Source organism: Podarcis melisellensis (genome assembly GCF_964234715.1).
Source record: "Podarcis melisellensis genome assembly, chromosome: 13".
Classification (NCBI taxonomy): domain Eukaryota; kingdom Metazoa; phylum Chordata; class Lepidosauria; order Squamata; family Lacertidae; genus Podarcis; species Podarcis melisellensis.
The window spans coordinates 2333363-2347603 of record NC_138545.1 but is presented as its reverse complement, the minus strand read 5'-3'; the positions used below and the strand labels follow the sequence as shown (position 1 = coordinate 2347603).

Sequence of the window (14241 nt, the reverse complement as noted above, 5' to 3'; positions counted from 1 at the left end):
TTGCAAGTTGGTTAGATTGGTCTCAACTAGGGCCAGGGCCTTTTCAGCACTGGCCCCGACGTGGTGGAACGCTCTGTCCCAAGAGACCAGGGCCCTGCGGGACTTGACATCTTTCCGCAGGGCCTGCAAGATGGAGCTGTTCCGCCTGGCCTTTGGTTTGGACTCAGTCTGACCCTTATGTTTCCCTCCCAATATGGTCTTGATTTATTGGCTATTTTAAAATGAGGCTGCATTTTAAATTGCATTTTAACCTGTATTTTACATTGGTTTTCTTTTGCCCCTCTCTTTTCCCCTTCTTATATTTTTACTGTGATTTTATTGGTGTTAGCCGCCCTGAGCCTGGCTTTGGCCGGGGAGGGTGGGGTATAAATAAAAGTATTATTATTATTATTATTATTATTAATAATAATAATAATAATAATAATAATTTGAGATCATTTTGAGAACAGGAGGCTGGGTCATATGGGAGTTTGGGTGGACGCTGGAGTAAAAGGGACCCCTTTGGCCTCATCCTGCAGCTCTTCTTATGTTATGAAAGGAACAGGGAGGATTTGTCTTTCTCAGCTCAGACCTTGTACACAGCAGGGAGACATCCAACCAAACATACAGAGGGGAAAACCTCATTTTCTTCTTCTTCCCCCCACAAAGGCGTGAGGAACCATCAGATGAAGTCGAGTCCGGCTTTGAAATCGCCTGCACCCCGGAGCAGCTGATATCTGTCAACGGGACGGGTGTCTGTGGGGCCCTCTCTGACCCCCAGGGGCCGTTCTCCCCCTGCCACGGCGTCCTGTCGCCCAGCCCTTTCCAAGAGTGAGTGTGGCCAGAACGCGGGCGTGGGCGGGCGGCTGGGAAGGGAGTGCGTCCGTGTGCAAGCTGACGCGAGCGCGCATTTGTGCGCAAGAGAACCCATCTCCTTCCTTCTCTCTCTCTCTCCCCACACCCCAGGAACTGCGTGTACGACCTCTGCGCTCTCGTGGGCGACACTGAGCTCTTATGCCAAGATTACGATGCCTATGCCAAGCTCTGCCAGGAAGAGGGGGTCACGCTGGGAGCCTGGAGGCAGAAGACGGGCTGCGGTAAGAGAATCCCTCATCCAAAAAAACCCTATCGCATGCCCTTCCTTGCCCAGCAGCAACACAACAGCCATGCCATGCTGCCAGCCGGTCTTGCACTGTTGTAGCTGCTGCCGCCACCCTTCTGCTTACTCCTGCGCCCCCCAATAGGAGGGGAATTTTTAAAAGGCCATTTCTGAGTCCAACCTGCAGCCTAGCACGCCACACTCTCCCAGAGTCTCTCCCAGACCTCAGAAGAGCGCTCTGATCGCTTGAAACGCCAACCCTCCTTCACAACCCCTTACCCCTCAGCTGAGGGCCCCGTGTCCGGAGCATGGGGCCACATCCAGGGCCCACACCCCAGAGGGTAGGGCCTAGACCAGTGGGTTCAAATGACAAGGAAGGAGCTCCTCTCCGATTGAGTTCATTCCCCTGCTCTTATCGCCAGAACGTTCGTCCTCAGGTATATCTGGAATCCCCTTTATTGTCATTTGATTCTGATAGAGGCTCTTCTCCTTCTCCTTTTAAACCTTCTACCACCCACCCATCTTGTCCCCCGCAGAGATCTCGTGCCCGCCTCACACCACCTACAAATCCTGCATGACCGCCTGTCCCAACAGCTGCGCCAACATGGCTGCCCAGTTGGAGTGCGATGCCCCTTGCGTGGAGGGCTGCGCCAGTGACCCCGGCTACGTCCTCAGCGGGCTGGACAGCGTCCCCTACAACAAGTGCGGCTGCACTGAGAACAACCAGTATTACCAGGTAGGCGGGGAGGAATAGAGAGGAACCCCACCGGCTGCTGCCGGTCAGTTGCATGGTTCTGAATCCTGGAAACCGGAGGAGGAGAGCAGGGCGCAACGGATCAGCCGCTGTGAATCTGGTTAAGGGATAGACTCAAGCCTGGGTGTACCTGGAGCAGGGGTCAGCAAACTTTTCCAGCAGGGGGCCTGTCCACTGTCCCTCAGACCTTGTGGGGGGCCGGATTATACAGTGGTACCTAAGGTTAAGTACTTAATTCGTTCCGGAGGTCCGTACTCAACCTGAAACTGTTCTTAACCTGAAGCACCACTTTGGGTAATGGGGCCTCCCGCTGCTGCTGCGTCGCCGGAGCACGATTTCTGTTCTCATCCTGAAGCAAAGTTCTTAACCTGAGCTACTATTTCTGGGTTAGCAGAGTCTGTGACCTGAAGCGTATGTAGCCTGAGGTACCACTGTATTTTGAAAAAACAAAACATATGAACAAATTCCTATGCCCCATAAATAACCCAGAGATGCATTTTAAATAAAAGGACACATTCTACTCATGTAAAAACACGCCGATTCCCGGAACATCCGCGGACCGGATTTAGAAGGCAATTGAGCTGGATCCGGCCCCCGGGCCTCAGTTTGCCTACCCATGACCTAGAGGTTGGCTAGGATGGGCGCAGGGCCTCAAAAATAACAGGTCTCCACTCAGGCTCAGAGTGGCTAGGAGCCTGCCTGCCTGCCCACTCTCCTGGCTGCTCCTCCAGCGCTCTGGACAGCGGTCGGGCGAGGTGTGCAGGCTTCTCTGGGAGCCTTGGCAGAGGAATCTGGCTGGTGGTGTGTGGCCGCAAAGATGGAGGGAAGAAAGATGGAGAGAGCTAAAAGAAGGGATGAAGAAGGAAGGAGGCAGCGAGCGGAGGGAGGCAGGAAATCACTGGTGGAGTGCCAAAGACAATGCATTTGAGCAAAGGTTTTCAGTTTCTGGTCCATGGTCCCTTCCGGCTTTGGCAGTGCCAATACAGCTTCTTGCAGAGTGTGGCCAGCTGCTTTACCAGAGTGGCACTGATATTCTTCCCCACGCCCCGGTTTCTCCCCAGATCAACGACACTTTCTTAACGGAGGACTGCTCCAAAAGATGCACCTGCCGCAATACGGGGGCTCTGGAGTGTGAGCCTGTGGCCTGCGCCAAGGGGGATGTCTGTGCCGTGGTAAACTTCAGCCGCGGATGCTACAGAGGTGAGAAAGGCTTGGTTAGGGACGAGGTGGGAGGAGAGGGTTGAGCCAGCAACGTGATGCGGCAGCAAAAAAGGCTAATGCTGCATCAACAGAAGTCTAGTGTCCAGATCAAGGGTGGTCTTAGTCCCACTCTATTCTGCCTTGGTCAGAGCACACCTGGAGTCCTGTGTCCAGTTCTGGGCATCACAATTTAAGGAGGATATTGACAAACTGGAAGGTGGGCAGAGGAGGGCGTCCAGGATGATGAAGGGCCTGGAAACTGAGCCTCAAGAGGAATGGTTGAGGGCATTGGGTACGTTTAGCCTGGAGGAGACTGAGAGGGGATAGGATTTCCCCTCTGAAGGGCTGCCAGATATTTATCAGAAAATTGTAAGAGTTGGACCCCCAGTACAACCCCCCGAAACCCAGATAGATAGATAGATGATAGATAGATATCTTTATTGTCATTGTCCCATACAGAACAACGAAATTGAAAAACTACAAAAAACATTCAAAATCCGCTAAAACCTCTGAAACCCCATTTTGAAATACACTATACTATACTATAGGGACGCGGGTGGCGCTGTGGGTAAAACCTCAGCGCCTAGGACTTGCCGATCGAAAGGTCGGCGGTTCGAATCCTCGCGGCGGGGTGCGCTCCCGTCGTTCGGTCCCAGCGCCTGCCAACCTAGCAGTTCGAAAGCACCTCCGGGTGCAAGTAGATAAATAGGGACCGCTTACCAGCGGGAAGGTAAACGGCGTTTCCGTGTGCTGCGCTGGCTCGCCAGATGCAGCTTGTCACGCTGGCCACGTGACCCAGAAGTGTCTGCGGACAGCGCTGGCTCCCGGCCTCTTAAGTGAGATGAGCGCACAACCCTAAAGTCTGGCAAGACTGGCCCGTACGGGCAGGGGTACCTTTACCTTATACTATACTATACTATACTATACTATACTATACTATACTATACTATAAAAACCCCTAAAAACTCTGAAACCCCAATTTTAAAATACACTATACTATAAAATACACCATACGGAATTAATCCAAACGGATTAAAACACACATCAACATTCTGCATACTCGGTTTGGCCGGCCGAAATGAGCATGTTTTCAGCAGGCGCCGAATAGGGGTGCAGCGAAGGAGCCTGGCTAATCAGTCAATTGGCAGGGAGTTCCAAAGGCTAGGTGCTGTTGCCGCCCTGAAAGATTGATTTATGCACGGGTGTTGTGTGGCGCCTGCAACGGTGCCATCGCCCTTGAAACCAAAGTCGACGGCTGATGTGGAAACAGGGAGACCTGAAAGAGTAGAACAGTGACAGAATCTGGAAACACGAGCACTTTCCCTGTCTCTCGGTGGGCCACAATGTGGACTGACGGTGGTCTCTCCCCTCCCCAAAAACACACGTCTCTTCCTTTGCAGAGAGTGCCTGCCTCCGTAACAATTGCCAGAACGAGGGAGTGTGTCAGGACACCTTAGAAGGCTCCCTCGGCTACGTCTGCGTTTGCACGGAGGGATACAACGGAACCTACTGTGAGACCGCCTTCGATGTACAGCCCCCGTCCCCCTCGACAGGTAACAAGTCCCTGTCGCTGTTGTTGTTTAGTCGGTTAGTGGTGTCCGCCTCTTTGTGACCCCCTGGACCAGAGCACGCCAGGCCCTCCTGTCTTCCACTGCCTTGCGCAGTTTGGTCAAACTCATGCTGGTAGCTTCAAGAACACTGTCCCACCATCTCATCCTCCGTCGTCCCCTTCTCCTTGTGCCCTCCATCTTTCCCAACATCAGGGTCTTTTCCAGGGAGTCTTCTCTTCTCATGAGGTGGCCAAAGTCTTGGAGCCTCAGCTTCAGGATCTGTCCTTCCAGTGAGCACTCAGGGCTGATTTCCTTCAGAATGGAGAGGTTTGATCTTCTTGCAGTCCATGGGACTCTCAAGAGTCTCCTCCAGCACCAGAATTCAAAAGCCTTCTTTATGCTCCAGCTCTCACTTCCATACATCACTACTGGGGAAACCAGAGCTTTAACTATACAGACCTTTGTCGGCAAGGTGATGCCTCTGCTTTTTAAGATTCTGCCGCTACCTGCCCTAACACACACACACACAAACACACACACACACACACACACACACAGTACCTGTCAGGCCATTGCCGTATTTTTCGCTCTATAAGATGCACTTTCCCCTTCCTAAAAAGTAAGGGGAAATGTGTGTGCGTCTTATGGTGCGAATACAGGCAGGAGGCTCTGCTCAGCGCTCCCTTCAAAGAGCCACGCAGCGCGTGTGTGCGGCTCTTCGGGGGAGAGGCTGCGCGCGGCTATCCCATAAGCCAGGACAGCAAGAGGCTTTGTGTTCCCACTTGCTCTCCTGGCTTATGGGATAGCCGCGCGCAGCCTCTCCCGGTTAGGGGGAGCCTTCATCCCGCTGCCCTGAAGAGGCTTTGCGCGGCTATCCCAGAAGCCAGATCCCTCTTGCTGTTCTGGCTTCTGGAATTCAGAATATTTTTTTTCTTGTTTTCCTCCTCCAAAAACTAGGTGCGTCTTATGATCTGGTGCGTCTTATAGAGTGAAAAATTAATCCACCCCTATTTCTTCCTCCTTTCTACCCCCCTACACCCACCCAGATGACAACAATTTGACAGTCATCCTCATCGGAGTCCTTGTTCCTCTCGCATTGATCCTGATGGTGGTGACAGGCGTCTGCATCTATCGACAGCGGAGGAGCAGGTATGGGATTGGGCAGGGCAGGGCAGGCACAATGGGTGTGAGGGAGTCCGGTTCCCTCCTGCGGGCACGGGGGGGGGGGCCTCAGGGCAACAGGAGAGAGGGGGTTTCAGAGGAGCAAGGCGTTGATATTAGTATGCAACGCCCTTAACAACTCGGAAGACATTTACCTACGAGATTGCCACGAGATCACTCCAATTGGCAGAATTGGTACTTTTACAGGTGGGTTGGACTCGATGATCCTTTGGGTCTCTTCCAACTCTGTGATGGCCCACCTCTCACCCCAAATCTCTTCAAATGTCCTGTTCTTATCTGCTTCTCTTTTCCTCCTGTGTAGGCGGGAACACCGCATGCTTGCCTTGTCAGATCCAGGTGAGTTGAGAGCAGGAGGAATCCCTGGTGTATATTATTATTATTATTATTATTATTATTATTATTATTATTATTATTGGAGTTTATCCATCCTCTATCTGGTGGTATCAGGGTGGTTCACAGAATAAAATCAAGATATAAAAACACAAAGTACCTAATGAAAATAAAAGAACAACCAATAGTCCAACCCCCCACCCAACATATTTTAAAAGATCAACCAAAGGCCTGGTTGAAAAGGAACGTTTTTGCCTGGCGCCTAAAGGTGTATAATGAAGGCGCCAGGCGAATTTCCCTGGGGAGAGCATTCCACAGATGGGGAGCCACTGCAGAGAAGGCCCCGTTCATGTGTTGCCACCCTCTGGACCCCTCGAGGAAGGGCATCAGAAGATGATATTGGGGTCTGGATCGGTTCATATGGGAAGAGGCGGTCCTTGAGGTATTGCGCTCCTGAGCCGTTTAAGGCTTTATTGGTCCAAAGCAGCACTTTGAACAGCTGCCTTAAGGCTCCACCCCAGAGTCAGCTGCACCCAAGAACATAAGACGAGCCCTATATAGCTGGATCAGCCCAGCGGCCCATTGAGTCCTGCATCCTGTTCTCACAGTGGCCAAACAGCTGCCCGTTATGGGAAACCCACATGCAGGATCCAAGCACAAGAGCTACATTCTCCCCTCCTGCTGTTTCCAGCAACTGGTTTTCAGAAGCATGGCTGCCTCCAGCTCTGGAGGCAGAACATAACCACCCTGGCTAGGAGACATCAATAGCCCTCCCCTCCTCCATGCATTTCTCTTTGGAAGCCCATCTATGTTGGTGGCCATTGCTGCCTCCTCAATGACTCCTTCGGGGCCCTTCAGGGTTCTGTTCTTCAAGCCCAGGGTGCTCTTACATCACTCAGGATTATTATTTAGTGCTTATTTCATTCACATACTCTCCCTCGATTGTGGAAAACTGCAAAGCAGTTTGCAAAAAGAACGAATAGGATTATTAACGAAAGCATTTAGGGAAACAGCTCTGTCCTGCACACCAAGGAAGTCTGCTCGGATCTTGGTATCATTACAATTATTATTTCTTTTTCAGGCCAAGGCAGACCTCCTCCTTCCACAACTGCCGACAAGACCACTCACCTCTGACTTCCGCCCCAGATCTATTGCTGAAAATATTCCTTCCCGCTCACACGCCCAGGGTGGGAACTGTCAAGATCTGACCTTTCTGAAGCCGGACTGCTGAAGGGGCAGAGGCGCTGCAAATAAAGGCTGCCCCCGCATGCCACCTGATTTCGCTTCCAGGAGTCTGTCTGGTCAGGTGAAGGAAAATCAGAGGAAGTGGAGGAGATTGGAGACACACGCCAACCCATTCACCACCCTGGCATCTGCTGACACACCTTTCCCTCTCTCTGGGCTCTGTGATGCTTCTAGACTTGGTGATCCCATGCAGAGAATAGGCTTGGCAACCCAAATTCTGCTGAAGCCACCATTCCCAGCCAGCTGCTCATAGCTCCCCACCCTACCCTGGATGTGGGGCCAGCACACGTCACCCCACACATGCCACCCCTTTCTGGGCAAGGGAAATGGAGCTGAATTGTGTCCGGAACACCAAATAAAAATTAATAAATGAATGCAAATAAAAGCCTTCCTCTCCAGCACAGCATCTCTCCTTGAGCATTTCCTTCCTGTTATGCGGCGCCAAAAGAGGCTAATGCTTTTCTAGGCTGCATCAGCAGAAGTCTGGTCAGACCCCACCTGGAGCATAGCTGTCAACATTTCCCATTTTTAAAGGGAAATTCCCTTATTCCGAATAGGATTCCTTGCCAGAAAAGGGAAAGGTTGACAGCTATGACCTGGAGTCCTGTGTCTAGTTCTGAGCAACTCTGTTTAAGGATATTGACAAGTTGGTTTGTGTGCAGAGGAGGGCGGCCAAGATGATGACGGGTCTGGAAACTGAGCCTTGTGAGGAATAACAGAGGGAGCTGGGTATCTTTAGCCTGGAAAAGAGGAGACTGAGAGGTGATAGGAGGGTAAAGGGTAAAGGGACCCCCGACCATTAGCTCCAGTTGTGACTGACTCTGGGGTTGCGGCGCTCATCTCGCTTTACTGGCCGAGGGAGCCGGCGTACAGCTTCCGGGTCATGTGGCCAGCATGACTAAGCCGCTTCTGGCGAACCAGAGCAGCACACGGAAACGCCGTTTACCTTCCCGCCGGAGTGGTACCTATTTATCTACTTGCACTTTGATGTGCTTTCGAACTGCTAGGTTGGCAGGAGCAGGGACCGAGCAACGGGAGCTCACCCTGTCGCAGGGATTTGAACCGCTGACCTTCTGTGGTTTAACCTACAGCACCACCCGCGTCCCTGATAGGAGAGTCATCTTCAAATATCTGAAGGGCTGTCACGTGGAAGGTAGAGCAAACGTGTCCCCATTGTAAACAAAATCTCCCCTTCTTCCCTAATGGGGTATCCAAGAGCCTGTATAGAGTCCTTGAGTGGGTTCCCTATCGGTAGAAGATAACAGAGGCCAACCAGAGAATATTGAGAACAAAGCAGCTAGCAAGCCTGATCTTTATCAAAGCTGTTGCAACAGGGTGCTCCCCTCACACACAGGGAAGGAGGAGGACCCAGAACCAAGGTGTGCCTACCCTTATATAGACATTTTTAATTCCCTGCCCTGGAGCTCAAGACCACCCCTCCATACATCATACCTGCATCACAGAAAAGGCGGTCTACAACAGAAATCCGAGTGCCTTGTTTTTACCCTGTCTGCCAGGTTATCTGATAATGCCTTATCTGATTGCCTTTCCTGGTAGTCTGGCCATTCCTTTGAGATGGCGATTTCCCAATTCCTGAGACGATGGGAAGGTTTCCTCACCCCCTCCCTCCTTGCAGAGAAAACATTGGGTCAGTTTGGGAGCCAAAGTGGTTTCAGGACACCGCCCCTGCCCTGCTCCAGACATGCGGCCCACACATCGATGCATGTGCCTGGCTGGCACATTCACAAACATTTATTTTATATATATATAAGACCTTACATTTTTTATTACATCCCAAGGGAAGGACTTCAACCAACAGATTCATATTACAAGAGGAATTCTGTCCAAACATTAGGAACAACCTTCTGAGGGTGAGAAGCCTCCGATGTGGAAGATGGCAGGTTCCCTCCTACATTTTTAACACTTAAAAGGCAGTTTTAAAACCAACATTAGAATATCACGACAAACGTGAGATTTTAAAGAGAGGTTGGATGGCTTACTGCCTGGGATTCTTTAGCTGCGATTCCTGCATTTATTTTATTTATTTATGCCAGGGGTCTCAGGGCGGTTCACAGAATAAAATCAAGATATAAAACCACAAAATACGTAATAAAATTATAAATGGCAACCCAGTAGCATCGAGGGGGTTGGAGTGGGTGGCCCTTGGGGATTCCTTCCAACTTCAGCTCTGTGATTCTATCATTTCCTTCCTGCAATTAGCTGCTCCGTCTGCAGCTGCATAGCGTGGATTCAACTCCAGAAACTAGCAAGGAGCCTGTAGGGATCTGGCAGAGGGCTTCTCCTTATTGGCCAGCCCTCCTTTCCCTTTTTTGGGGGTATAAAAGTTCCTCTTGGGGGAAAAGAATGCAGAGACAGGATGAGCCTCCTGGTGCCCACCCCACCCCTGCGCCCTCGCCCGCCACACGCGCATCCAGCCCGCCCATTGCTCTCCCCTCATCAGCTGCCCTGGGCTTCGCCTTGGTCCCAGGGCCCCTCTCCCAACCGCAGCACCGCTCAGCCAACAAGGCCGTGGCTGCTGCCTCATTTCTAAATCAGCGCGCAATTAACACCATTAGCAGCGAAGGGGTTGGACTGGATGACCTTTGGGGTGGCCCTTTCAACCCTATGATTCCAGCAAACGGGTCGCCGCGCAGGCGCAGAGCCGCGTTTCTCCTCCTGAGGCGACGCTGTTCCACCTCCTCACAGAAGCGCGCCGGAAGCTGCTTCCGAGACCGGAAACGGGTCCGGTCCGCCGCGCAGGCGCAAAGCCGCGTTTCTCCCCCTGAGGAGACGTTGTTCCCGCCTTCCTTTCCACAGCGGCGCGCCGGAAATCGGCTTCCGGGAGCGGAAACGGGTCCGCCGCGCAGGCGCAGCTGAGACGGCTGAGGCGATCCCGTCCCCGCCTTATTTCACTCGCGGCGCGCCGGAAACCGCCTTCAGCGACCGGAAGCGTCCCTCCGCGCAGGCGCAGAGCCTCCTTTCTCCTCCTCAGGCGGCTGAGGCGATTGCGTCTCAGCCTTATTTCACTCGCACCGCGCCGGAAGCCGCCTTGGGCGAGCGGAAGCGTCCCTCCGCGCAGGCGCAGAGCCTCCTTTCTCCTCAGGCGGCTGAGGCGATTGCGTCCCCCCTTATTTCATCCGCGGCGCGCCGGAAGCCGCCTTCGGCGACCGGAAGCGTCCTTCCGCGCAGGCGCAGAGCTTCGTTTTTCCTCCTGAGGCGGCTGAGGCGATTGCGTCCCCGCCTTATTTCATCCGCGGCGCGCCGGAAGCCGCCTTCGGCGACCGGAAGCGCCCCTTTGCGCAGGCGCAGAGCTTCGTTTTTCCTCCTGAGGCGGCTGAGGCGATTGCGTCCCCGCCTTATTTCACCCGCGGCGCGCCGGAAGCCGCCTTGGGCGAGCGGAAGCGTGCCTCCGCGCAGGCGCAGAGCGGCGGTTTGTCCCCCTGAGGCGTCGTCGGCGATGCTGTTCTCCCTGCGGGAGCTGGTTCAATGGCTGGGCTTCGCGCCCCTGGAGCTGCTCCTTCAGGCGCTGGCGCTGCTGGCGGCGTCGGCGCTGCTGGTGCTGAAGGCGGACGGCGGGGAGTCCGGGGCGGCGCTGAGCTGGTGGGCGGTGCTGGCGGCCTTCTTCGCGGCCGACGGGCTGAGCGCCTACTTCAGCACCATCGTGTCGGTGCGGCTCTTCCAGGACGGCGAGAAGCGGCTGGCGGTGCTGCGGCTGCTGTGGGTGCTGACGCTGCTGAGCCTCAAGTTCGTCTTCGAGGTGCTGCTGGGCCAGAAGCTGGCGGGCCAGAGCCGGGAGCTGTGGTTCGGGCTGCTGCTCTCGCCCGTCTTCATCCTGCTGCAGCTGCTGATGATCCGGGCCTGCAGGGTCAACTAGGCGCCCGGGGAGGGAGGGGAGGACGAAGCCCAGCCAGGAGGAGGACAGTGAGAGCGAAATAGAAAGGCCGGGGAGAGGAGAGGAAGGCAAAGGGAGTGAAAAGGAAAGCAAGGCAAAGGAAAGAAGTGGAGAGAAAGGCGAGCACACAAGACACACACACCCCACATCCACCTGCAGCAGGGGCTGAGCACAGAGAGAGGAGGCGGAGGAAAGCAAAGCACGCCTGCAGCAGCTGAGCGCTTGGATCTGGCCCAGGGAGGAGAGGCGGAGGAGAGCAAAGCAACGACCACCCCCACATACACACACCTGGGAGAGGAGGCAGAGGAGAGAGAGGCCAAGACCAAGCAAGAACGCTGTCCACACCAGCAGAGCGCTCGGGACTGTGCCACAGGGAGGAGGTGGAGGAGAGCAACGCAAAGCAAACGCACAAACACAACTCTGGCCTGTTGCAACGGCTGAGCTCTCAGGACCCTCCTAGAGAGAGGAGGCAGCGGCAGGGCTCAGCTCCTCTTCCACGGCCACCTGTCCAAAGCACCCTGCTGCTCCTTCCCACTGCACCATTACGGCAAGGAACTGCGCCCGCCCTGCATGTACCGGGGTGACTGCTTTTGTGCCCTCGCTTGGACCCTGCAGTGCTGCCCTCGGACCCACTGCCGCCCCTTGAGCCTATCGGACCCTCCCACCCCCCCCAAAAAAGATTGGACCCTCGGGGTAGTTATTTAAGAATAAAAACACAACCCAGGGAGAAATATTAGCAGCGATTTCTGAATTGAAGGGGGTTGAACTAGAGGACTTTGGAGGTCCTTCCAACTCTGTGATGATTCTGTGGACGCTTTATCTTTCCCCATCCTGGAATGGCCATTGCGTGCGCCCCGCCAACTCCTACATTCCTGGTGTCATAGAGCAAAAACAAGTTTCCCAGCGTTCTCTGAACATGTGCAGTTTTGCAATTTATTTATTTATTAGGACACTTTATCATTGTACCACCGGGAATAAAATGAAGCCTTCCGGCCCTTTCAAGTCTGCCCTGATACTAGAAAGGTTTACTTGAGAGTGGAGGGATGGCGCCAGTTTGTTTAGAAAAACAATAAAAGTTTAAAAAATAAAAAAATGAGGGCCTGCAGTTGTGTTACATGCCTAAGCCCCCAGCTCACTTTCTTCCCTGATAGCATCTCTAGGTCAGGCTGGTCATGTCCCCCACCTGAAACCGCAGAGAGCCCCTGCTGCCAGTCAGGTTAAGAGAAAAACAGGAGCACAGGAGGCTGTCTTATACTGAGTCAGGCCATTGTGGTCCATTTTGGTCAGTGTTGCCTTTGTTGTTTTTTAGTCATGTCCGCCTCTTTGTGACCCCCTGTACCAGAGCACGCCAGGCCCTCCTGTCTTCCACTGCCTCCCGCAGTTTGGTCAAACTTATGCTAGTAGCTTCCAGAACACTGTCCCACCATCTCGTCCTCCGTCGTCCCCTTCTCCTTGTGCCCTCCATCTTTCCCAACATCAGGGTCTTTTCCAGGGAGTCTTCTCTTCTCATGAGGTAGCCAAAGTCTTGGAGCCTCAGCTTCAGGATCTGTCCTTCCAGTGAGCACTCAGGGCTGATTTCCTTCCGAATGGAGAGGTTTGATCTTCTTGCAGTCCATGGGACTCTCAAGAGTCTCCTCCAGCACCAGAATTCAAAAGCATCCATTCTTCGGCCATCAGCCTTCTTTATGGTCCAGCTCTCACTTCCATACATCACTACTGGGAAAACCAGAGCTTTAACAGTGTTGCCTTTACAGGCTGGCAAAAGCAGCGGCCTTCTCCAGGTTTTCAGAGCAGTCATCTTTCCCAGCCCCAGTAGGGGATGCCAGCCGAACTTCTGCATGCAAAGCAGGTGCCCTGTCCCTGAGTTGTGGTTCTTTGCTTCAAATAAAGCCACGTTTCTAGCACTCATGATTCCAGATAAAGGGCTGCATTAAACAGGAACACTGGGAGCTGCCTTAAACATAGGTTTAGCTCAGTATCGTCTGCAATGACGGCCAGCAGCTGTCCAGGATTCTGGACAAGGAATCTTCCTGGAGGGCCTGTCGGGGACTGAACCCTGAGAACTTATGCATGCTAAGCTGACACACTGCCCCTGAGCTACAGCCCTCCCAGTTCTGTGCTAGATGTTGCTATTAGTAAAGGTAAAGGGACCCCTGACCATTAGGTCCAGTCATGGACGACTCGGGTTGTGGCGCTCATCTCGCTTTATTGGCCGAGGGAGCCAGCGTACAGCTTCCAGGTCATGTGGCCAGCAGGACTAAGCCGCTTCTGGCGAACCAGAGCAGCGCACGGAAACACCATTTACCTTCCTGCCAGAGTGGTACCTATTTATCTACTTGGACTTGCTTTCGAATTGCTAGGTTGGCAGGAGCAGGGACCGAGCAACGGGAGCTCACCCCGTCGTGGAGATTCAAACCGTCGGCAAGTCCTAAGCTCTGTGTATTATTCATTAAATTTGTATATGACCCTTCACCTGTAGATCTCAGGTTGGTTCACAACATAAAATCACAACACCGGCAACGACCAATTTATGCCCGTCCAATTAACATGCGATTGTGCACATCACGGCGACCTGGAAGTGGCCGGAAAATGGAAGGGCGGCCTTATGCATGCTCTGCTATCGCATGCAATGATCTGGAACGCAACCCCTATGCAAACCAGGGGTTGCCTGTATTTTTAAAAAAACAGTGGCTTTTAAACTGAGGTTGGGAAGACATCTGTAGGAGATTCTTTGGCTGTGAGCTGGAACCTTGGGAGGCACGTCCACTTCCAAGTCTGTGATCCAACATCAACTACAGCAGGCCCTGGGGTGCCAGTGACAAGGGGCCTGTTTGCTGCTGCCCCCATCCCCTGCCTTTTGGGGTGACCCTGGACTGTGGCTGCTGAGGTTCAGCCCCTGTTGCACCACCCCAAACCTCTGCCTTCGCTGCCACCTACGCAGCTGGCCTCCCCAGTGCCTCCTTCCTGTTTCAACATTAACCACCAGTCATGATTCACAGGAAAGAAAACC

At 53.4% G+C, this 14241-nt stretch overlaps 2 protein-coding genes across 2 annotated transcripts in view; both read left to right on the top strand.

The window, feature by feature from the left end:
* ZAN (zonadhesin) overlaps positions 1-7740 on the top strand; it is a 57980-nt gene extending 50240 nt beyond the window's left edge. The window contains exons 30-37 of the mRNA XM_081887334.1: positions 649-810; positions 946-1076; positions 1615-1814; positions 2894-3032; positions 4433-4585; positions 5629-5731; positions 6066-6100; positions 7176-7740. Coding sequence (XP_081743460.1) covers positions 649-810; positions 946-1076; positions 1615-1814; positions 2894-3032; positions 4433-4585; positions 5629-5731; positions 6066-6100; positions 7176-7228 — 976 coding nt within the window. The 3' untranslated portion in view covers positions 7229-7740. The remainder of the gene's footprint in view (positions 1-648; positions 811-945; positions 1077-1614; positions 1815-2893; positions 3033-4432; positions 4586-5628; positions 5732-6065; positions 6101-7175) is intronic.
* Positions 7741-10487: 2747 nt separating this feature from the next.
* On the top strand, positions 10488-12324 carry TMEM203 (transmembrane protein 203). Its single transcript, XM_081886117.1, has one exon. The coding sequence runs from the start codon at positions 10797-10799 to the stop codon at positions 11211-11213; it is 417 nt and encodes a 138-aa protein (XP_081742243.1). The 5' UTR covers positions 10488-10796; the 3' UTR covers positions 11214-12324.
* Positions 12325-14241: the final 1917 nt, after the last annotated feature.

What these genes read in the sequence shown, in the direction of transcription:
- TMEM203 (XM_081886117.1), top strand. Translation starts at nt 10,797, where the DNA reads ATGCTGTTCTCCCTGCGGGAGCTGGTTCAATGGCTGGGCTTCGCGCCC.